Genomic DNA, 24,705 nt, shown 5'->3' with positions numbered 1-24,705 from the left:
CTGGTGTCTGGATCCTGGAATATTGGGGGCCCTATTTGGAAAAAAAAATGGGTGCATGAAATTTAGAAAACTCCAACCAGCAACGCTGTTAAATCAATATAGCACCCACGTTTTATAATTAGGCCTCACTACAGCCCCAGCAATAAATTAATAGTATTTACATTTCATAAATATACCCATTTCCTGCAACCATCACTGCCATTAAATTCATAGTCACAAGAGACCTCATTCTCCCTAAATTCACCCCCACATTCAATAGCCCCCAAACCACCCCATCTTAAATTAATAGTCCCCACTATTACATTGCCCTACCATTACTCCGCGAACAAAATAGCACCCATTAATTAGCCACCATCTACCTCACATACACTACATTGCCCCTTCATCACCACCACACTGTGCCCCCTTATGATCGCACTGCGCCCTCCATGCTGCTTTTACCCCCTTTCTTCACCCCCCTGTGCATTTTATGCCCCCCTTCTTTACCCCCTGTGCCTTTTATGCCCCCCTTCTTCACCCCCCTGTGCCTTTTATGCCCCCCCTTCTTCATCCCCGTGCCTTTTATGCCCCCCTTTTTCATTCCCCTGTGCCTTTGATGCCCCCCCTTCTTCACCCCCCTGTGCCTTTTATGCCCCCCCTTCTTCATCCCCCTGTGCCTTTTATGCCCCCCCTTTCTTCACCCCCCTATGCCTTTTATGCCCCCCCTTTCTTCATCCCCCTGTGCCTCTCTTTGTTTCTCTACTCTTTTACTTAGTATTTATTTTATTTTATTTTCTCTTTTCTCTCTTCTTACTTCTTTCTTCCGGGTGCCGCTCCTCACTGAATTTCGGGCGACATTCAGTGCAAACAGAGGGGGGGGGGAAAGAGGGACTTATACTCACATAATCGCTGCGCCGGAGCCCCCCGCCCCCACTTCACAAATAGAAAGAAAAATTAAGAAAAAAAAAATTGTATACAAATACTCACATGATCGCGGCGCAGAACATTGTCCAGAGCATCACACTGCCAGCTTGCCTTCTTCCCATAGTGCATCCTGGTGTCATCTTTATCCCAGGTAAACAATGTACATGCACCCAGCTATCCATGTGATGTAAAAGAAAATGTGATTCATCAGACTAGGCCACCTTCTTCCATTGCTTCATGGTCAAGTTCTGGTGCTCACATGTCCATTGTAGGCGGTTTTGGCAGTGGATATCGGTCAGCATGGGCCCTCTGAGCGGTCTGCAGCTACGCCCAAGCTGCAATGCCCTGTGTTTTCTGACACCTTTCTGTCATAGCCAGCAATAACATTTACAGCAATTTCTACATTGCTAAATTGCTACAGTAGCTATTCTGTGTGATTGGACCAGACACCTTAGCCTTCGCTCCCCACACGCATCAATGAGTCTTGGGCCCCCCATAATCCTGTTGCCGGTTCACCGGTTGTCCTTCCTTGGACCACTTTTGGTAGGTACTAACCACTGCATACTGAGAACACCCCATAAGACCTACCTATTTGGAGCTGCTCTGACCCAGTCATCTTGCCATCACAATTTGGCACTTGTCAAAGTTGCTGTCACGCTTTAATGGAAATCACAGCTATGGAGCCCGGGATGTGATGAAAGAATAAGGTGTTTATTGAGCAGGTTTTAATCAGAAATACAGAAAATAGTACGAACCGAATATTGCTGATACTGCACAGGGATTTCTGAGTATAGCTGAATACTGGGAGAAAAGGAATACAGTGGATGCAGGTAGAATGGCTGAGTGTAGAGAATTTCGGTGTAGTGATATCAGCAGCAGCATGTGAAATTTCCAGAGCACAGGAGAAGCAGGAGAACACAACCATAAGGAATAGCAACAAAACAACAATGAACAACACAGGTAATAGAGAGAGGCAGTTATAAATAGGGAATCACCAGGTGCAGGAGATAATAGGTGCAACAGGTTAACCCCTATTAATGACAAAGGAAAAGCACAATAGCAGGACCTCTGGTGAATAGAGGAACTGCCAGATAAACATTAATGTAACAAGTCCAAGGTCCTGGAGGCAGGAGCTGCCAATACAAAGCAGCATTCAATGCAGAAAGCTGCTAGCAGATCCTGACAGTTGCTCAGATCCTTACACTTGGCCATTTTTACTACTTCTAACACATCAACTTTAAGAACTGACTGTTTACTTGCTGCCTAATATATCCCACCCCTTGACAGGTGCCATAGTAACAAGATGATCAATGTTATTCACTTCACTTGTCAGTGGTTTTAATGCTGTGGTTGATCGGTGTATATTACTGCACACTACATTTATAGAGACTGGTTAGTGGGGTTTAGATGTTACCAGCCATTGGAGTCTGATGCTGCATGTATATCTTTTACAAATCCTCATAGAAACTATCTTTTGTAATATGTAACTTATGGAAACTCTACTCAGAAACTAGCACTAACTATAGTAATAAATACTAATCTAATTTAGCAACATATGTTCTTCCACAGGGTGCTATTGTGGGTTTGCTTGTTGGATTTACTATATCACTATGGGCTGGAATAGGAGCTCAAATCTACCCCCCACTGCCTGACAGTAGTAGACCTTTATCACTTTCTACATTAGGTTGTAATTTCAACAGTACAAATGAAACCCACTGGACATCAACAACGGAAATGACAATGTTAAGCACAATAATGCAACCTGAAATCAGTATGAGGTAAATTAACTTTATATTACTTGTATTTTTTTTTTTTCATTTTTGCAATGAAAAAATTTGTGAGACCTATTTAAATTCCTCATTACTATATACTAGGCATTTACTTGGAACTAAACTAGACTGTAAGTAGATTACCAAACACTTATGAAGCTCTTAACATCCTCGCGATCTGCATCATCATCATCGCTATTTATTTATATAGCACCACTAATTCCGCAGCGCTGTACAGAGAACTCACATCAGTCCCTGCCACATTGGGGCTTACAGTCTAAATTGCCTAACATACACACACACGACTAGGGTCAATTTTATAGCAGCCAATTAACCTATCAGTATGTTTTTGGAGTGTGGGAGGAAGCCGGAGCACCCGGAGGAAACCCACGCAAACTCTGGGAAAAGATACAAACTCCACACAGATAAGGCCATGGTCGGGAATTGAACTCATGACCCCAGTGCTGTAAGGCACAAGTGCTAACCACTTAGCCACCGTGCTGCCCAAGCATAACCCCAATAACTACACGAGACACCAGTGTTGGGTAAAAAGTCAGTGTTATTTAAACATAACCTGGGTGCACATTCTTGATATACTGTATCACAGTTAACTATTAGCTGAAACACATTTAAGGTAACCAACTAGATGAAAGAGGTATCTATTCATACATATGAATGTCATAAATGTGTATTTTACATAGAAATACATTGCTTCTACAATTTTAACTTTGTAAAAGCTTAGATAGGCAAAGCAGCCTATTGGGGTAGACAGTGGCATGTTTCAACAGTCATTATCTGATACAGTCTAGCAGGTAGGGTATCTCATTCTTTTGTGGTGGGACCTAGCATCCAGCCCACAGAAAACAAAAATAACAATAAGGAGGTTTCTTCAATCAACAATCTTTCATTCAAGTTTACATTTCCTGATTTCTCCAGACAGTGATAGACATCTAGCCAGCCGTGCCATCCATTTATAGGTGCACTGGTACATACACAGCTGTAGTCTTATAATCAGGTTGTTGCCAGATTGGTTAGCCAGAAAGCTAGATTGAAATAGAGGCCCACCCATTCTCTTTTATTTATCCCATGGTCCCAAGGAACTTGTCAGCCAACTTTTATGTTAACTAAATAAAGTGGAAAGAGCCGGGACACTAAAATTCCTAGTATTACTATCATAATATATACAATGAGAGACAATGGGATTTTTAGTGTGTGTGTGTGTGTGTGTGTGTATGTGTGTCTGGTGATATGGAAAATGTAATGGGAATATAAGTGAATGAAATATCATAGTATTCCAGCCCACTTTGACCACTGTAAATTACTATAAATGTGTAGCTTAAAGAATTAGTGTGTTTTTCCTATTCAGTGTGAATGTGATTTGGCAAGTGTGTGTTTTTCCTTTTAAGATTTGGGTAATAGTGTGTATAACCATTTAATTGTATATTAGTGTGTGTCAGTGTGTATGACACACATACATACACTTTTTATATTATTGTGTATTTATATGTTAAAAAATGATACTTTGCTATACAGTTAGAACATGTAAATAGCATTGATTTATACACAGTTACGATAAAGACACAATAAGGGTTCTTTACCTGCTGCAAAAGTGTAAAACGTAAATAAGCTGGAGGAAAAGATTCTGTTATCCTCACAATGGGTCATATTTTGACCACTGATCTCCTTTCATAGTCTCACAGGCAGAGGAAAGTGCTACTGGAAGACAGGGCATGGTAGCGGCAGTATACAGGCAGTGCTGTGGGGAAGGAAAGGAGAATGGTTTTGGCTGTAGAAGAATGTGTTTGTATTTTGAGGTGAATCTGGATGTAAAGTGCGTTCTGTGATTGGATGTAGGTGGTGGTGTGAGGGCAAAGGGTGCGGTACGGTAGAACGGCACTGGAAATGTCGACATAGTTTAAAACAATGTGACAATATCAATTACTATAAGCCCGACAATTATAAAATCACGACTCGCCATATAACACACATCAAGTTTGTTCAAAATGTTAAATCACTGTCCTGTGTAAGATCCGAATGGCACAAACATCTACAGTACAAAATTACGTCATTTACAATGGCCACAGTGAAAACACAGCTAAAGTGGCAATACCCGGACCCCACGCCTGTATTCCATTATACAGGCGTCGGGTCCGGGTATTGCCACTTTAAAAGAGGTGTTTTCACTGTGGCCATTGTAAATGACGTAATTTTGTACTGTAGATGTTTGTGCCATTTGGATCTTACACAGGACAGTGATTTAACATTTTGAACAAACTTGTTTTAAACTATATAGGCATTTCTAGTGCCGTGTTAATGACTACCACCAGAGGGCAATGTACATGGACTACGTTTACAATAACATATCTGTATGTAAAAAAGCGATGAATTATTTGATAATTGTTTAACATATAGTATAACTTATTGCAGAAAAATGTTGCTGTGAGTTTGTGATCTGTGCTTGGAAAATCTTTCTGTGTCTGTTCCACATTTTTATTCATGCATTAATAATTAAATATTATGATAAATACTACAATGCCCTTTTTTCTTGCCTTGTCTCTTAATAGGCCAGAACTTGCTGATTATTGGTATTCTTTATCATACTTATACTCCAGCATTCTGGGAACTATTGTGACTGTTGTTGTTGGGATAATTGTCAGTCTCGTATCAGGTATGTAATGAACTGTGAAACATGTATTTTAGAGATCACAAAACTGACCATCCAATATGCAGTATATTTCTAACAATTTTCTTGATCAGGAATAATCAGAAAGCTGATAATAAACCATTTTCTAGTGTCTAATGCATTGATGGGAAACCTAAAATACTTCAAAGGCTGTATGTGAGGCTCTCCAACCTTCATAAGAGGTGCACAATGACCTTAGTTTCAAAAACTAAAGAACAGCCTGAAAACAACCTCGGCATTTTCATATCACTCATCCCATAATTCCCCCACATGTCCCTCACTTGCTCCATAATTCCACAAAATGCACCCATATTCCACACACAATGTCATTTCGCTGGGAGGGTGGTGCTTGGCTATGATGTCACAGCTAAATGCCACACTTCCAGTCTGAGGAACAGATAATGCCACCCCAACCTTCCACCTGCTAAGGTAAGAAGCAGGAGAGGTGCCACTTCCACCTGGGGGTTGTTAGGTCACCTAGGCACCTCCATGACTTACACCAGCCCTGCCCACATGCCCATCAGACTACCCCATTTGCCCCTTACATGCCCATCAGACCTCCCCACATGCCCATCAGGCATCTCCCAAATGCCTATCAAGCATGGGTAATGTGGTCTAGTGTACATGCACACACACTAGACCACTGATTTAGTAGGTGTACACGCCCAAACCCCCCAAAACACACTCCCAATCCATCCAGACAATTCCACTTTGCTATAGGACATGTTCCTTTCAGTTGACAAAAGATGTGACTGTCCCAATGAAATCTGAACTGTTAGCAGTGCAGTTCTTAGTTTGCTATTACACAACCTTAGCTTTTTATATGACGGTTGTTGACTTATCAGTGGGAAGAATGGTAGAGTGAATCTAGAGTGTGTCAGCAGTTTGTGTCACCTACTTGGGTAATTGAGTAAGTGCTATAACTGGTTCAACTGGAAATTAATTGCACCAATGTCTGCCAGCTTAAGATACAATGATTTTTCAGTCAATTATAAAAGCTTTAAAGTATGTGTTGTGTTCAGACTGTTTGCAAAAGAGCTGAACATTTTCTCTATGAATAGCACAGTTCTTTAATTGTATAGCTGTTAATTTTGTCATGTGTTATACTACTGTTATCTTTATTTCTTTATTATTTAGAAACAAAAATTGAAGGTTTAATTTAGAATTGAAGTAAATCAGGTTAGAATGGGCATTTTTGGCACCTTGGCTAACCCACGTGTTGTACTGCAGCAGGGAGCAAATTTAAAATGTGTGGACAGATTTAGAGTTAGAATGGGGAGTATTCTAGTTCAACTCTAAACTACAGTGCTAAATTAAAGCTGCCCACTATTTGTGTGCTACATGTAAAAGCAGGCAGTATTTTCTCTAGGGCAAAAATACATGTGATTACCTTTTACCATAACACAGTTTGTCCAGGTGCAAATTAGCCCCTTGTAGCTCGATTTGTTCCTAACTTTAACTCAGGCTCTTAGGGGCATATTCAATTAGGATTTGCGGCTGCGTGTGTAAGGTGTCTTTACGGTACCGGATTTCTGTGCGCACCTGAAATCTGTGATGTTGCGGTACTGGGACCCATGCAGCCGTGTGTAATCGTGACCACAAATCCTAATGAATATGCCTCTATGTGAGTATGGATAAAGTTTGTCATTGTACTTTATACTATTTTGAAATGCATCATTATTTAAATCTCAAACATTTTCATATATCTCACAGGAGGATTGAAACAGAACATAAACCGTGATTTTATCTTTGGAAGACAGGATTGCTCATTTGACATGTTTTGCTGCCTTAAATCTGACAAAGTAAGCAAACAGCTGCAAACAGATTAAATGTCTGCTGGGCAAAACACACCAAATAAATTTAAATATAACTATTTATAAAAATGTTACTACTAATATAATAATGTACTAATTCTTAGGCCAGGTGTTGGCTTTCCGTAAAAAAAAAGTCCAAAGGGCATGTGAATATACATATAAATGCTATGTGTTTCGCATGAATTTGATATGTTGTCCACATGTTGTATACCTGAAGCTCATATGCGCTGGGTGCATTCTAGCATGTAATCCCTTTTGGAATTAATAGGCTTTAGAAATGAATGGGAGAACTTCACTATTAAATACATATTATTTTTTTTTTTAAAAAAGAGTGCCCCCCCCCCAAAAAAAAAACCCAATAACCACAACATCGCTATGCAGCCTGGGTTCATTCCACATAAAACAAGGGGGCGTTGAAGCGTGTCCCCCAGCTGGAAACCAGCACCTCGCTAGATGGCTTGGACTGATCATGCTATAATAGTGATCCACAAATCTCCTTTCCCCTTATACTGAGACCATTGGGGTGGTAAAGTTTCACTACCATACTAATATAGTATAAATAAGTAATTAATACACTCACTGACAAGGGTTAAATATTTTTCTATTGAACTAAAATGCTCAGCAATACCACTTCACCACTTTATTACACTGCTATAATCTAATAGGAATTTTTGGATCTTTTAGTCCAGTGACATTCTTGTAGTTTTTAATCCAAATGTTCTTCTTTGTAATCCAAAAGGGAAATACAAGTAATATCACTTTTTATTTCAAGAGAAAAAATTGTAATCCAAAGAGAAATGTCCTTAAAGAAATCCAAAACCTATCTTCTTTCAATAAAAGAAAAACAATGTAATTCAGAAGTAATTGCCCCTAAATACAAACTATATCTATTTCTTATAGACCAGTCAAGGGGTATCTAACTCAGATAGTTTTCTGTTAATTCAAAGGAAAATTCACGCTAGATCTTCTTTTAATCCAAAGGGTAGTCCAGGTAAAAAATACATAAACACAAAGCACAATGTAAACTGATATGAATTGGTTAACAGGACTCCCCAGGACTGCTCAACCAATCACATGCGGATTTCCACACTAGCCGCAATAGGATTGTCTGGTGGTAACAGAAGCCCCAGGAGTCTCTTCTTTGATCACACATCAATAGAGATTAACCGAATGTGTACTGATTTGTGGGGGTGGGGGGCACTAAGCAGTGCTGCGCAGCTTAATTGTTGTCTATGGCCCATTTGTTTCTATAGCACATTCATCTCAATGGATTCACTGCATGTATTGCACAACTTAATTGAAATGAATAAGCTTTATGAATGGGAGCGAAATCTGTGTTATAAAATCAGCTGGCTGAGTTGGTTGGCATACATGTAGGGAGGCAGGGCCGGACTGGCCATCTGGCACTTCTGGCAAATGCCAGAAGGGCCGATGGCAGTGTTGGCCGGTCCGGTCCCTGCGATACCCAGATTAAATAAAAAAAATATATATTTATATTTTTCTTGTGTGTAGCCGTCATGATGTGTGATGTCATGACGGCTCTGTGCGCCGGCCCGGCTCCCGCGTAGGACTAGCTGCAGTGGAGGCAGCTGTCAGTGCTTTGGTAAGTGTAGAGAATATGTGTGCAGGGAGGGGGGGAAGATAAACGCAGTATGTGTGTAGGGAGGGGGACGGACACAAACGGAATATGTGTGCAGGGAGGGGGGGGAGACAAACGGAATATGTGTGCAGGGAGGGGGGGGAAGACAAACGCAGTATGTGTGCAGGGAGGGGGGGAGACAAACGGAATATGTGTGCAGGGAGGGGGGGAGATAAACGGAATATGTGTGCAGGGAGGGGGGGAGACAAACGGAATATGTGTGCAGGGAGGGGGGGGAGACAAACGGAATATGTGTGCAGGGAGGGGGGGGAGACAAACGGAATATGTGTGCAGGGAGGGGAGGGAGAGAAACGGAATATGTGTGCAGGGATGGTTGGAGACAAACGGAATATGTGTGCAGGGAGGGGGGGGAGACAAACGCAGTATGTGTGCAGGGAGGGGGGGGGGAGACAAACGCAGTATGTGTGCAGGGAGGGGAGGAGACAAACGGAATATGTGTGCAGGGAGGGGGGGGAGACAAACGGAATATGTGTGCAGGGAGGGGGGGGAGACAAACGGAATATGTGTGCAGGGAGGGGGGGAGACAAACGGAATATGTGTGCAGGGAGGGGAGGGAGAGAAACGGAATATGTGTGCAGGGATGGTTGGAGACAAACGGAATATGTGTGCAGGGAGGGGGGGGAGACAAACGCAGTATGTGTGCAGGGAGGGGGGGGGGAGACAAACGCAGTATGTGTGCAGGGAGGGGAGGAGACAAACGGAATATGTGTGCAGGGAGGGGGGGACAAACGCAGTATGTGTGCAGGGAGGGGGGAGACAAACGGAATATGTGTGCAGGGAGGGCGGGGGAGACAAACGGAATATGTGTGCAGGGAGGGAGGGGGAGACAAACGCAGTATGTGTTCAGGGAGGGGGGAGACAAACGCAGAATGTGTGGAGGGGGGGAGACAAACGCAGTATGTGTGCAGGGAGGGGGGGGAGAGAAATGGAATATGTGTGCAGGGGGGGGAGAGAAACAGAATATGTGTGCAGGGGGGAGAGAAACAGAATATGTGTGCAGGGGGAGGGAGAGGGGCAATAAATGTCTGCGGGGGGGAGGAAGAGGGGCAATAAATGTCTGCGGGGGGGAGAGGGGGTGATTAAAAATGTCTGCAGGGGAGTCAATGGCTGTAGGAGGGGGAGAATAAAAATGGCCAATGTGTGTGGGGGACAGTATATGACTATAATGTGTGTGGGGGACAGTTTATGACTATAATGTGTGCTATTAAGTGAATGTGGGGCTGTTTGGGGAAAATGAGGTCTAATTATTAAATGTGATTATGAATTATTTAATGCCTGGGATGTTTGTGGGAAATGGTTATTTTTATTAAACATAAATGCTATTTAATTTCTTGCTGAGGTTGTTTGGAGGGAGGGAAATAGATTTATTTATTAAATTGGAATACTATTATTTTAATGTTGGGGCTGGAGTGAGGCCTAATTTTGTAACGTGGGTGCTATATTGAGTTAACACCGGTGCTGTTTGGAGTTTTCTAACTTTCATGTACCCATTTTTTTCCAAATAGGGCCCCCAACATTCCAGGATCCAGACAAGCAGCAACTGATCTAAAGACACCAACAGCCACAAGTGGTGACAATGACAAGACAGGTAAGAGAGAGCAGGACAGTCTGCCAACTGTCCTGAATTTGGTTGGTGACTGTCCTGCTTAGTCAGGATTTGGTCTGACTGCAAGGACAATTGGGAGGTATGTCCTACTTCACATTGTACTGCTTGTGAAGGCAGAACTGTGTGCATCTAACAGTAGTGCTCACAGTATTGCCTATGTATTTGTTGAAAATGTGTCTAATAACCATATTACATAATAGGAGCCCCCTGTCTTAAGTGCCTAGGCCCCCCTGAGACTCCCCTGAGTCCAGCTCTGGTTAGCAGGAGGGAGCAGATAGCTACTCCCAGTTTCCGGACAGGACACAGCCTGCAGAGCAAGCCGAGGAGCTCTAAGTCTCATGAGATTTATTAATCTTGTGAGACTAAGAGCTTCCCTGCTCACTCTACAGGACGTTCCCACTCTGATGGATGTCGGCAGCATCAGAAGCATAGATAAGTACAGTGGACTGGGGGTGTTGTAAAGTGCTTCTTGGGTGGAGGGGTGGCATGATAGGGAGGGCCTGATAAATGTAATGTTTTATTATAATGTATGTAATGTATGTATCAATGCCCCATGTTGACCACGCCCCCTGCATAATGTGGCCACACCCTTAGCGGCACCCAGTTTTTTCATGCTCATCAACAGAGATGGGCCTGTATGCTTGAAATGCCAGGGCTGGTTTTTAGTCCCAGTCCGGCCCTGTAGGGAGGTGATATATGAGTTAGCTCTGAGGCTTTATCATTCTGAAAAATGATTTGAATTCTTGCACCTTCCAGTTTCACACTTGGGGAAAAGCGTATTTCTGGCTTTGGGTAATGAAATAATAACATTCAAACACACAAAAGGGACACGTGTAATAAAGACAGTCCCAATGCCCCTCACTCTCATGATTAATTGAAGACATTAATGAGGTTAGATTGTGCAGTACTAAAATGTAAAAGTTGGACATAGAGCTCCACAGCAGCAAGGTCTGCAGATCAATCCCCCTTTTTGTGGAGGTCTGATTTCCTCAGGGGTTCCTCTGGTGCAGGAGGAAGGGATCTTGGGGTTGTTCTCGCAACATACAGATAACATGAGGCTGGGGTGGGAAATAAATGCTGTTTTAATTTTTTTTTTTTTAGAAAGTTGAATTGTTCTTTCACAGTGATACTCAATAAGCTGTTACCACTTTGTCTGAAAATGAATGTTGTTGTAATATATAATTTATTTATTTTTTAGGATGACAAAACTGAAGTTTTAGACTGGAAATTACACCCAGAAAACGGACATGACAATCCTGCTTTCACACAGGATGATTTTAATCTTTCACAACTTAAATGAGAACCTATGATAAATAAAAGAAACCTGTGTGTAACGAGACTAACTGTCACCATTGTTTTCCTTTAATATTACTTATTATACTTGCTACATGCAGGCTAGTGTCAATATTATCTAGGCCTCCATGATTACTTACAAAACTTATTTTCTCTTGCATCCTTTGGGGGACACCGGGGACATTGGGGTATAAAACCTATTGTTGTGGTATGATGTGATTTAAGGAAATATTCTCATATTTTCAGGTAAAGATTACAGGGTAAATCATTTATAAAAAAAGACTCAAATTGCTTTGACTCAGGAATTCAAAAAATACCCCTACAAAGCCTTAGCGAAAATGTAATGAGTGATAACACTGCCACCTACTGATTTTATTGAAGATGCTCGTCTAATTTTCGTTAAATAGTTCACTGTGTATGCCCTTCATCACCTTCACCATACCTTGAATAAGATAACCAACTTATATAAAATAAAGACAAGGAGACTTGAATAAAGTGGCAAACTGACGTAATTTATTAACCTAATTAAACCTGGTGGCGGAGAAAGAGCACTGCTGATCAGCTCCAGCGATACCCAACCAAGCGTGGACATGGCAATATATCCTTAAGTCCACCAACTTCTCTCATAACTCCACTGCTTGGCCGGCCCTAACCTGGCATCAGAGAAAACTGCTCTCACCTCACTACTCACTCCCCCTTCCTCACTGAGCCGGACGAGGCCCCTCCCCACGGAAGGGACAAGAGTTACCGATTGCCTTGTAAGGGGACAGATACCTGCGACCAATCACGGTAGAGCCGTATATATCAGCCGCTGATCACAGTGCCTTCCTCCCACGCTGCTGCCCTAGGGGCAAAGCAGCCCGCCACCAACCAAACCGAGCACTCTCCTCAACTCCAAACAAATGCTCTCCATAAAAATAAGCAACCCCTCGTCCGAGAGGTGCACACCGTCTCTCCTATAGAGACTCACCCTATCTGCTGTTATATCCGGGTGATCCACCACAAATCCACCGAGGGACCTAATAACCTTCCGGAGTGCACTATTAAGTTTCCGCGCCATTATAAGGATCTTTTTTAACGGGATTGCAGATCTCCAAGACAGCCTTGGGATCATAGCGGACCAGCCGAGTATTATTGTTGGCCATGTTGACTTAAAATACTGCAAATCCTCTCTCATTTGAATAATTAGGTCTAGGGATTTACCTTTACCTAAATCGTTCTCTCCAAGGTGTATGACTAGGACATCGTGGGCTCCCCACCGTTCTATCAGCTTCCTTAACCAAGGCAATAGATTGCTCCAAACCAAACCCCGTTTACCTAACCAATAAACCCGGCTATTCCCCATACTGGTAAACCTCGTCTGAACCCCAGTCTGGTTAGCTGCCCAGAATATGTAAGAGTGCCCGATGATCCAAATATTTCTCGCAGTTACCACAGTATCCAAAAAAGAGATAAGTGTTAAGTACTGCAATATTTACCTGACCATCACACACAGCACCAAGGTGCACATAGGGATTGGCAAAGGCAGCCCATCAGACTAGCATGGAGAATAGCTGGCAAAAGTAAACGGAAAACGGGGAGAAATGGATTTAGGTAAGGGTAAGTTACTCACACGGAGGTAAAACCCGATCAAACCCCAGAGGCACACAAAAAAAAGACAAAAGAAAACAACAACAAGCCAATAAAACATAGATACAATTGTTCACTCTTTAAACATTAGGTCTAATGTAACCTCGATAGGCCGCGGATTTCTATCTACCAAGTGATTTTATAGCCTCCACTGATGACCCCGCCAAAGCCGCGGAGGTGGCTGCTCCAATTCTAAAAGAGTGAGAACTGTAAACAGAAGGGTTTAATCCTAGCAATTTAACCGAATGCTTCAGAACCGCATTAAATTGATATCTTGTCAGCTGCGCCCCATTTTGGTGTACTAGAAAAACTGGGTTAACCGGCCTGATTTGAACAAAAAGGGTGGTTAATTTTACCGGACATATTTCTCTATCTTTTTGGGCCTGCATCTGTAACCAGCAACCTTTCCCTCCCTGATCCGTTTTAGAACTGGTTATTTTACAGCTCACATGATCCCCCCGTATGAGCACGTTTTCAGTAAGCAACCCTACAGGGACATGAGCCTTCGCTTGCCCAACCAACTCGGAAACCCTGAAAGCCCCAAAAAATGCCAGGCTAAAAGCAGTACGAAAAAGTAGGACCTCATACTCATCCCTCGCTATATCCGCCAAGGCCCGCATCAGTTGAGATAATGTCTGGATAGTGAATGGGTGCCACGATTCTGTTGTGATTGGCCTCGCTTTCGTCCAACCTTTAAGCGCTTTAGATTTTAAAAAACCCTTAGTGACATCTACCACGCCATTCAGCCGAGACATAAACAAAATACCCGCCAGGGCAGATGACATACTAGCCTTAGAAGCGCCCACATTATAACTCAACCACATGAATTCCATGACCGCATCCCGCTGACCTGCCTCTGACTGGTCCTTGGTGCTGCTGAACTGGACCCACTGCAGCCACGCTGCTCGATACACCCGCAACGTAGATTGTGCTAGGCCGCGTTCTGCCAGACCTCTTATGCCGGTGTGATGATCTGCCAAACACAAGAGGGACAGGGAATGCCTATACTATTGGCCTGAGGGGCCAGCTCCCGAAATCTCTTCCACTGAAAACGAGACAAAGCATCCGCTATTTCGTTTTTTATCTCGGGGACATGTCGTGCATTAAATGTTATTTCGTGCTCCAGACAGCAAAGTATCAGGTGTTGCAGCAGAGCTATAGCCGGCGGGGAGGACGCACTCTGTTTAGTTATGGACTAGACTACCCCTAGGTTATCACACCAGAAAACCACGTGCATGCCTCGTAAGGCCACAACCCACAGTTCATGTTCTTAACCCATCCACTTCTACGCCATGACTCTGGCCACGCCTCTGCACACCACTGTCCGCCTAGATAAGCTCCAAAACCCTGCGCGCCCGAAGCGTCAGTGTAAAGCTCCAGTGTAGCATTGTTTACCGGTGGGGTGGGCCAAATCTTTTTACCGTTAAATTCCTTCAAAAACCTCTGCCATATAAGTAGATCATCTCTTATTTCTTGTGATAGGCGTACCGCCGCATGGGGTCTACTCTTTCCCGCTATGGCTCTTTGAAGCTTATGACAGAAAACCCTACCCATTGGAATCACCCTGCACGCAAAGTTAAAAAGCCCCAGGAGCGACTGAACTTTCTTTAATGAGATATAAGGGGAATCCAGCGTGACCCCAATCGTCTCCTCTAATTTTTCCAACTTTTCCTCCGGGAGCCTACAACAACCTGCCACCGAGTCAATTTCAATGCCTAGAAACGATAAACACTGTGTGGGGCCTTCTGTTTTATCGTGGGCAATGGGGACTCCATCACCGTAAATAGGGCATGACCTAATTGTAACACATCTAAGCAAGCGCGGGACTTATCTGGACCTATGATCAAAAAATCATCCAAGTAGTGAGTTATCCCCCTGTACCTGGTTCCAGCCTGAATGCACCAGTGCAGAAAGCTGCTGAACTTCTCAAACAAGGCACATGATATCGAGCAGCCCATGGGTAGGCAACGGTCCACATAGAAACCGCTGCAGTGTCTAAAGCCCATAAACTGGAACGAATAAGGATGGAGCGGCAACAGGTGAAAAGCTGACTCTATGTCAATTTTGGCCATCAGGGCTCCTTCTCCACACTCCTGCACTAGGGAAAGAGCGTCCTCAAATTACTGGTATTGAACCGTACTAATCGCCGGGTCTATGGCGCCGTTTACCGAATCGCCTAACGTGTAAGAAAGGTGCTGAATAAGTCTAAACTTACCCTCTGCCTTCTTGAGCACTACACCTACCGGGGACACTACCAAGTTGGGGATGGGTATGTTTTTAAAAGGCCCTACCATCCGCCCTAGCCGAACTTCTTTAGCTATTTTTTCGTCTAATATCTCTGGGAATGTAAGGGCCGATTTAAGATTACGGGGCCATGGCAATTCTAATTTTTTTAAAACAGGGATTCTGAAACCAAAATGAAAACCTTCCCAAATCGTGGCGGCATCATCGTTGCCACCATAAAGTTTAAGCCACTTGTCTAGTTCCTCAAGCCTAATTGGGGATTTGGCCTTGACCTGAAGCTGCCTGCGCAATTCCGCGTCCTCTACCCCCCCATGTCTGGCTTTACCGCATTCTGTGGAGGGTGGAATCCGTTACAGGTGGAACAGGAGTGCCGGAATCTACAGGCCGACCCCCTCTGACACGTCCCTGCATTAAAAGCAAAACACTTTCCTTTGCCGGGGAGGTGCTGCTGCACCCTCCCCGCCCCAGGAAACCGCCTTGCTTTGGTTACCTCCTGCCTCTACTACTGGGCCTCATGAGATCCATCCATGTATCAATATCCTTGAAACCGAGGGGTAACCTCTCCCGACCAGTCATCTTTTTTCTAAACATTTCATCATACGCCCTCCAAATCACTAGCCCATCCTTCAAGTAAACATCTGAAATCAGGTGTAAGTATTTCCAGACCTCTACGTGTTCCTCCGGCCTATAGTCAGCGTAGAGTGTGGCAAAATTACAAAACCCCTTTACCCACCTGGTGAATGTCTTATAATTCTCCTCCCCCATTCCGTTCTTATCCACAGCTTCTTCCAAACCTTTCTTTCCCTCGTCTGTCAAGGTGAACATGTCAACATAAACTCCTCTTTTAATTTTATCTCTAACACTTGGCCTAATACCGTATAGCAACGCCTCGTTCTAGACTCTCCCTGAATCTCCAGCGCGCACGACTATATTGGGCCCTAAAGCCTGTAGGGGCCTGCTGGTTCGCTTCCCTATCAGCTGCGTCTGCAACAGTCTAATAAGCTTGCAGGGCCTGTGCCCAGACCCAGAAGATTCTTCACTTGTGTCACGGCGCTTACCTGTGTCAACGCCGATTCTCAGCTCCGTACAGCCGCACTTCCGGGTAGGTCCCGGCGGCAGGTCAGCTGATCTGGGCGGGGAATTCAAAATCCTACTTCAGGCCTGCTCTGACACAATGTCTGTGTCAGAGCAACGTGTTACCTGTATCTGGCTGCATTTCCTGTGCTTTGGTCTCCCTGGTGCTCTCCCTTGTTACTCCTGATTCCTGTGTACCGAACTGGCTATATCCAAGACCACTCTCCTGCTTCATCCCTGGCACTGCATAACGGATAGATCTCTGTGTACCGAACCGGCTATACTCCAAACTGCTCTTCTGCTTCATCCCTGGCACTGCATAACGGACAGATCTCTGTGTACCGAACCGGCTATACTCCAGACTACCCTCTTGCCTTATCCCTGGTACTGCATAACGGACGGATCTCTGTGTACCGAACCGGCTATACTCCAGACTACTCTTCTGCCTTATCCCTGGTACTGCATAACGGACGGATCTCTGTGTACCGAACCGGCTATTCTGGACTACGCTTCTGCTCCTGGGGCTGTACAGCGGATTGATTCCTGCATTCCACCAGTTTCTACTCCAGACTACTACCTTCTGAATATACGGTTAGTGATTCCAGTTATCAATTTCCCTGTGGATCTGGCCGTGCCTCTGCATGTCCATCTCATAGAACTCTTTCCTTACGTCAGTAGGCTAAACCTGGGGACCGCGACCTGCGATTCTCCGGCAGCAAAACCCACCCTGCCTTGCAGCGGTTCTTGGAAAAGACCGGGAGGGCCGTAAGACTCCGCGCCCTAGGAAGGCCGGCGTAAATACTGACTAAGGTAATCTTGAAACCTAACAGTTTGCTCTGACCCCCAACATATCTATCTGATGGACGGATCCGGGAACCCCTCTGCTAGGGAGCTATTGGAACACTTAGCTGCCCGGGTAGAGGAACAGGACAAGAACCAGGCACAGTTACTTCAGTTTCTTCAGAGCATGTCTGCTCGCCTGGACACACTTCAGGGTGCGGTTTCAGCTCAGGCAATCCAGGCAGTGGTACCTGATCTGCCACCTATTCCCCCTCAACCTGCTCCTGCCCAGGAGGGTGGTGCCACTCCTCTCCCGGCAAATTCCCAACTTCGCATCCCTAACCCTCCAAAATTCGATGGGGATCCCAAGGCCTGCCGTATATTTTTAAATGAGTGTGATATCCAGTTCGAACTCCAGCCAGGGAACTTCCCTACAGAAAAAGCTAAAGTAGCATACATTATTTCTTTACTTACCGGTCAAGCTCTTGCCTGGGCATCTCCCCTATGGGAACACAATGATCCATCACTACATAACTGCTCCACCTTCCTGGAGGCCTTCAGACATGTCTTCGATGAACCAGGAAGAGTTTCCAGTGCTGCTTCTGGCATCCTTCATCTGCGCCAAGGCTCTATGACCATAGGCCAGTATGCTCTCCAATTTCGTACTATGGCAGCTGAGTTACGTTGGAATAATGAGGCCCTGGTAGCCACCTTCTGGCAGGGTTTGACAGACCACATCAAAGACGAACTAGCAGGTCGTGAAACTCCCAACTTCTCTGGATGCTTTGGTTTCTTTATGTAACCATATTGACATCAGATTCCGTGAGCGCTCTCAGGAGAAGGAGAGTTCCTGTCGTTATCCTTTTCGTCTGGCTCCACGTTTTCAAAGTCCGGTGATGTCTGAGGAGGAGCCAATGCAGTTGGGAAGAGCTCGGCTCTCTCAGGAAGAGAGAGAGAGGCGATTCAAAAATCGGTTATGTCTTTATTGCGGAGAACCTGATCATTTCTTAAACAATTGTCTTAAGCGTCCGGGAAACGATCGAACCTAACTGATGATGGAGAGGCCAAGTTAGGTGTACGTATTCCCTCTCCTGTTGATTCTAGTTTTTCTATCCAAGTTCTGTTACAATCCATTGACAAACAGCTTTCTCTTCCAGCACTCATTGATTCCGGAGCAGCAGGGAACTTCATAAGAGCCGACTTAGTCTGTACCTACTCTTCCGTTGGATCCCCCAATTGCTATCACAGCCATTGATGGAAACCGCATCAGTGGAGGATCACTCAAGAAACGTACCATCAAGCTCTCTCTCCGCATAGGAGCCCTGCATACTGAATCCATTTCCTTGTTGGTCATCCCAGAGGCTATTAATCCTCTCATTCTTGGTCTTCCGTGGCTCCAACTTCACTCCCCTACATTGGACTGGCACACGCCAGAAGTTCTGGCCTGGGGCCCGGCTTGTCATTCTCGCTGCCTTCCCAGGATCAATAAACTCACCACTAATGAAACCTCATCACTACATACGTCCACTGGTATTCCTCCTCAATACCGTTCATTTTCGGATGTGTTCTGCGAAAAGGAAGCCTCCAAACTACCTCCCCATAGGCCTTGGGATTGTTCTATTGAGCTGTTACCAGACAAAATACCACCCAGAGGACGTGTTTTTTCTTTATCATTGCCAGAATCCAATTCCATGTCTAAATACATAGAAGAAAATCTAGAAAGGGGCTTTATTCGGAAGTCATCCTCCCCTGTAGGGGCCAGCTTTTTCTTTGTTAAAAAAAAGACGGGGGTTTACGCCCATGTATAGATTATCGCTGAATGCCATTACTGTGAATAACAAGTACCCGTTACCATTGATCTCAGAGCTATTTGATAGAATAAAAGGGGCTGTTATTTTTTCCAAACTAGACCTGAAGGGTGCCTACAATTTGATCCGTATTAAACGAGGGGATGAATGGAAAACTGCGTTCAATACCCATGATGGACACTTTGAATATTTAGTTATGCCCTTTGGGTTATATAATGCTCCCGCAGTGTTTCAAAACTTTATCAACAAAATTTTTCAAGATTTTCTCTACCAGTTCGTGGTGATTTACCTAGATGATATCCTGATATTCTCTCCTGACATCGTATTGCATCGCCATCATGTTTCCTTGGTGCTTGAACGCCTTCGTTTACATCAGCTGTTCTGTAATTTGGATAAATGTATCTTCTAAAAGGGTCATCTTCCCTTTTTTGGACACGTGATCTCTGGGTCTGGACTATGCATGGATCCCGAGAAAGTAAAGGCGGTTTCCGAATGGCCTCAGCCGATAGGTCTGAAAGCGATCCAACGTTTCATAGGCTTTGGCAATTATTATTAAGGGTGTGCATCGGGCACTTTTAGTGTTTTGGGTTTTGGGTTCTAAATAGCGTGAGGTTTTGGGTTCTGATTTGTTTTGCCAAAACACCTGACGAAAGGTTTTGGTTCTGATTTAGGGTTTTGGGTTCTGATTTATTTTTAAAAAAGCATAAAAAGTACTAAAATCTAGTTTTTTGTTTGTTTTTCACTCCTACACTATTATTAACCTCAATAACATTCAATAACAATCATTTCCACTAATTTCCAGTCTATTCTGAACACCTCACACCCCACAATATTGTTTTTAGTCCAAAACGTTGCACCCAGGTAGCTTTCTGGACTGTAATGTGGCCCCGGTACCCAATTTGGTACCGGGGCCACAATACCTCCTCCTTCAAATGGTCTCAATTCCACTGCACAGCTGCCTGCTCCTACATCCTCTGCAGCATATACAGGGTGTAGTTCGAGCGTGTCAATACCTCTTGTTTTAGACGATGACAGGTCATTTTGATTAATTTTGGATTTGGCAGCAACAGTCAACGTTTTTTAATATCTGATACGCCTCTATCTGGACTGCGTAGTGGAGTGGCCCCGGTACCCAATTTGGTATCGGGGCCACAATATCTCCTCTAACCATGGTACAGACCATTCATCATTGAGATCCCATCAAGTATGTTAAAGACAGACAGGGTCAAAGTGTTATTTGTTGACTTTGGGAACAAAAAAACTGTCCCTGTTGAAAATCTTCGTGCAATGAAGAGTGACTTTTTCATTTAAAGGCTCAAGCTTTCAAGTGTAGTGTTTATAAGTTATATTATACTTTTGGTTTAATTTGTTCAATTTGTTTTAATTTTGTTTTACTTTGTGCTCATGGCAAACGACTGTTGAACGGTCAATTGTTTGGTGAAAGACGTAGCGGTCTTACGACTTCCCCTCTGGGAAGATGACCAACTACCAGCAGCAACAGCAGCAGTGGCAGTAGTAGGCGTACCGCTGCAGAATTCCTCGGATGAATCCCGTATTGAAGAGGACTCAGTCTGGCTGGTGACATGGCCTGCAGGACTAAATCTAATGGAAGTCGTGGAGGAAGTTGACGAGGAGGGTGTTGGTGGTATGTATCCAACAGGACAAGGGATTTAGGTGTCCCTGGACTACTGACGGTCCTAGCCCTAGTTCCTGAACTAACCACTGAACTATGAAGGTTATTCAGGTGACGTATAAGGGAGGATGTCCCTAGGTGGGCAAGATCCTTACCCCTGCTTATTTCAGCTTTACATAAGCTACATATGGCCATACATTTGTTGTCAGGATTTGGATAAAAATAACTCCAGACCGAAGAGGTGCATTTTTTGGTCTTCTGGCCAGGCATGACGATGGGCTTTTTCATCCCATGGACAACAGCTGTTTCCTTCCCTGGTGCCTCATTTACAATAACCACATCAGCATTGTCGAAGTCAGTAAATTGGATAAAAGTCATTTCAATTAAAGTCTAGCAAACTTGGTTGTCTTTGTCTGAAAAGATGCGTACAGTACGCTATGACGTACAAGGGCACGCTACGGCGTCAAAGGGCGTACGCATCCACTGCACGTGGCAGCAACAGTAATTGGTCTTTTACCATACATTCGCACAAACACGCATACTTATAAAATATTACACATTAATGGTAGTTGCAACACATAGTCAGTTATGTCGAAATATAGTTGTATTTATATGTTATATCAGAGTTACATGCATATTAGTGAAATACACGGAATGGGTTGAAGGAATAACATCATGAGTGGTATCATAATGAACCTTGTCACATATCCTACTGTTTGGTTCACTCTGCGAGGGAATCGCAGAGTGCATACGCAAGTTATGAATGATAGGGAATTATGAACTACTTAAGACTAAGGAATCTTGGCGGGAAGAGCAGAGCATACCCCCTGCTGAGATGACCCCCTCCTTTGGATTCCTTTGTATGAACTGGCCAATGATGACGACCCCTTGGCCCTTCCTGAGACCTGGACCAATAGATGCAAGCTATTCCATCTACATTGTATTACTGTATGTGATTGTGTATATAAGCAGCAGCTTGTGATCCTGAGTGCAGACTTCTTGTCCCTAGACTTCAGGATTGAATGACTGCACTGGATCCAGAGCGCCTGCGATAAGTAACGGCTGTATTTACTATTACTTCGCTTAAGCATATTATTCTACTTATTTGCGAATAAATCTTTGTGCTTTGGAAACACAACTCAAGGTTCGACAATCGTTATTGGTTAGCGACAATACGCACATAACAGCATCCTCATCATCAAGTTCCTCCACAGCGCCAGCTACATCAATAGCCTACTCCCGGTGTACAACATTGACACCTTGATTATCCAAATCTGGATCTACACTGTGGGTGATCCTGCCAGCATATGCAGAGGGTGTGCTGCAAATGGTGAATGGAGTCACCTCTTCCCGTACAGTGATGGGAAGGTCAGGCTTATCAACCACCAACACCCTTGGACTCGCCTTGGGGATTTGTGATGTCATCTCTTTAGAAGGCAGAGTTGTTTGCTGTGTTGTTGATGACAGCTTAACTCTCTTAATTTTTTTTGAGGGGGGGAGGCTTAGATCCTTGGGTGAAGCTGAACCACTAGTCATGAACACGGGCCAGGACCTAAGCCGTTCCTTGCCACTCCGTGTCGTAAATGGCATATTGGCAAGTTTTCGTTTCTCCTCTGATGTTTTTAATTTTCTTTTTTTGGAAATTTTAGTCAACTTTGGGTTTTTGGATTTTACATGCCCTCTACTAGGAGATTGGGCATCGGCCTTGGCAGACGACGTTGATGGTATTTCATCGTCTATGTCATGACTAGTGGCAGCAGCTTCAGCATTAGGAGGAAGTGGTTCTTGATCTTTCCCTACTTTATCCTCCAAATTTTGGTACTCCATTATATGCAGCACAAGAGAGCGTACCCCTAAACCACACACACACACTGGGCAAAGCCTTTACAAATTATCTGCGGCACAGGAGAGTACCACTGGACTGTAGTTATACAGCAGTACCTATTTTTAGTGACAGCTGCAAGAGTGAACGTAGTGTGAATTTGAATTGAAATAGTATTACCTCATTTTTGTGACAGCTGCAATAGTGAACGTAGTGTGACTTTGAATTGAAATAGTACTACCTATTTTTTCAACCTAATTTTTTTTTTTTCGTATAATTTTTTTTTTATATTTATTTTTTTAGAACTTTTTAATACATTTTTTATAACTTTGGAATAATTTAGAAATAACAATGCCCTTAGCAGAACAGAGCACAGGACACAGCACCACTGGAATCAGCAGGACACAGCACTGCACAAAGCACCACTTGACTCAGCAGGACAGAGCACAGGACACAGCACCACTGGACTCAGCAGGACAGAGCACAGGGCACAGCACCACTGGACTGGACTGAGCAGAACACAGCAGAGCACAGCACACCACAGCACGAGAAATCACAGGACAGAGGACCACCTAACACACCCTCCCTCTTCCCTGATCAATGCCTGAGTGAAGATGGCGGCGGCAAGCAGGGAATTTAAAGGATCCGGGTATCGCGAGATCCGACAGCGGAATTATGAGTCAGTGCCTCGTTTTAAGTTTCGGAATCAGCGGGAATACCCGGACATCGCTCGGATTTGACTCGGAATCACACTGTTCGGGTGGGCTCGGATTCCAGACATCCGAGCCAGCTCATCCTTAATTATTATCGGCATTTCATCAAAGGCTTTTCTTCAGTGATCGCACCCATTACTGCACTAACTAAGAAAGCTATCAAAACTAAACTTTGGCCTCCTGAGGCAGAAAAGGCCTTCTCTTCCCTAAAGGAAGCATTCACGACAGCTCCTATCCTTCATCAACCGGATCCTACCTTTCCTTTTTTTCTTGAGGTCGATGCATCCTCTGTGGGAGTGGGGGCTATCTTGTCACAGAAGGACTCCTCTGGAAGATTGTCTCCATGTGGTTTCTTTTCCCGTAAATTTTCTGTTGCTGAGAAAAATTATGGCATCGGAGATAGGGAACTCCTGGCCATCAAATGAGCCTTAGAAGCGTGGAGACATCATTTGGAAGGAGCTAGATTTCCTATCACGATTTTTACAGATCACAAGAACCTCTATATTTGCAAATGGCTTCTTGTTTAAACCCTCGGCAAGCCAGATGGTCCTTGTTTTTCTCCCGTTTTGATATGATCATCACCTTTAGACCAGGATCTAAGAATAAGAAAGCGGATGCTCTCTCGCGATCCTTTGATGCCATGGAGGCTGTAGAGGATATTCCTAGACCCATCTTGGGTCCAAAATGTATACTGGCCACCACCCCTGCTCATCTAGTGATTCCTCATGAAAAGACCTTTGTTTCTCCTTGTCTTCGGTCCAGACTCCTCAAGTGGGCTCACGCCTCTCGGTTCTCTGGTCATGCCGGGATCAAGAAGACTTTGGATTTTGTTTCCCGTAATTATTGGTGACCATCTATCCACTCTGATGTTCGGGAGTTTGTTACGGCTTGTTCCACCTGTGCTCAGAACAAGGTGCCTTGACAAGCCTCCTATGGGTTGTTACAGTCTTTACCAATTCCGGACCGTCCTTGGAGTCATCTCTCCATGGACTTTATCACTGATTTACCCCCTTCAAGAGGTTTTTCCGTGGTTTTGGTAGTCACAGATCGTTTCTCTCGGGCTGCTCATTTCGTACCTTTAAAAGGCCTCCCATCTGCTCCGGTGCTGGCACAACTTTTTATAAGGGAAATATTCCGCCTCCATGGTTGCCCAGAGGTCATCGTTTCAGACCGTGGAACCCAGTTTGTTGCAAGATTTTGGAAAGCCTTTTCTCGTGTTTGTGGAATAAAACTGAATTTTCCTTCTGCATACCACCCCCAAAGTAATGGTCTCA

The 24,705-nt window shown here is 44.2% G+C and overlaps 1 protein-coding gene across 1 annotated transcript in view; it reads left to right on the top strand.

The window, feature by feature from the left end:
- The window catches only part of LOC142152523 (sodium-coupled monocarboxylate transporter 1-like), a 45,481-nt gene extending 33,707 nt beyond the window's left edge, over positions 1 to 11,774 (top strand). The window contains exons 12-15 of the mRNA XM_075209248.1: positions 2,473 to 2,681; positions 5,237 to 5,340; positions 7,069 to 7,157; positions 11,634 to 11,774. Of these exons, the coding sequence (XP_075065349.1) occupies positions 2,473 to 2,681; positions 5,237 to 5,340; positions 7,069 to 7,157; positions 11,634 to 11,735 (504 nt within the window). The 3' untranslated portion in view covers positions 11,736 to 11,774. The remainder of the gene's footprint in view (positions 1 to 2,472; positions 2,682 to 5,236; positions 5,341 to 7,068; positions 7,158 to 11,633) is intronic.
- Positions 11,775 to 24,705: the final 12,931 nt, after the last annotated feature.

This window comes from Mixophyes fleayi, chromosome 4 (genome assembly GCF_038048845.1).
Source record: "Mixophyes fleayi isolate aMixFle1 chromosome 4, aMixFle1.hap1, whole genome shotgun sequence".
Classification (NCBI taxonomy): domain Eukaryota; kingdom Metazoa; phylum Chordata; class Amphibia; order Anura; family Limnodynastidae; genus Mixophyes; species Mixophyes fleayi.
Note: the sequence above shows the minus strand (reverse complement) of the source record. Positions and strands in the feature narration are given on the sequence as shown.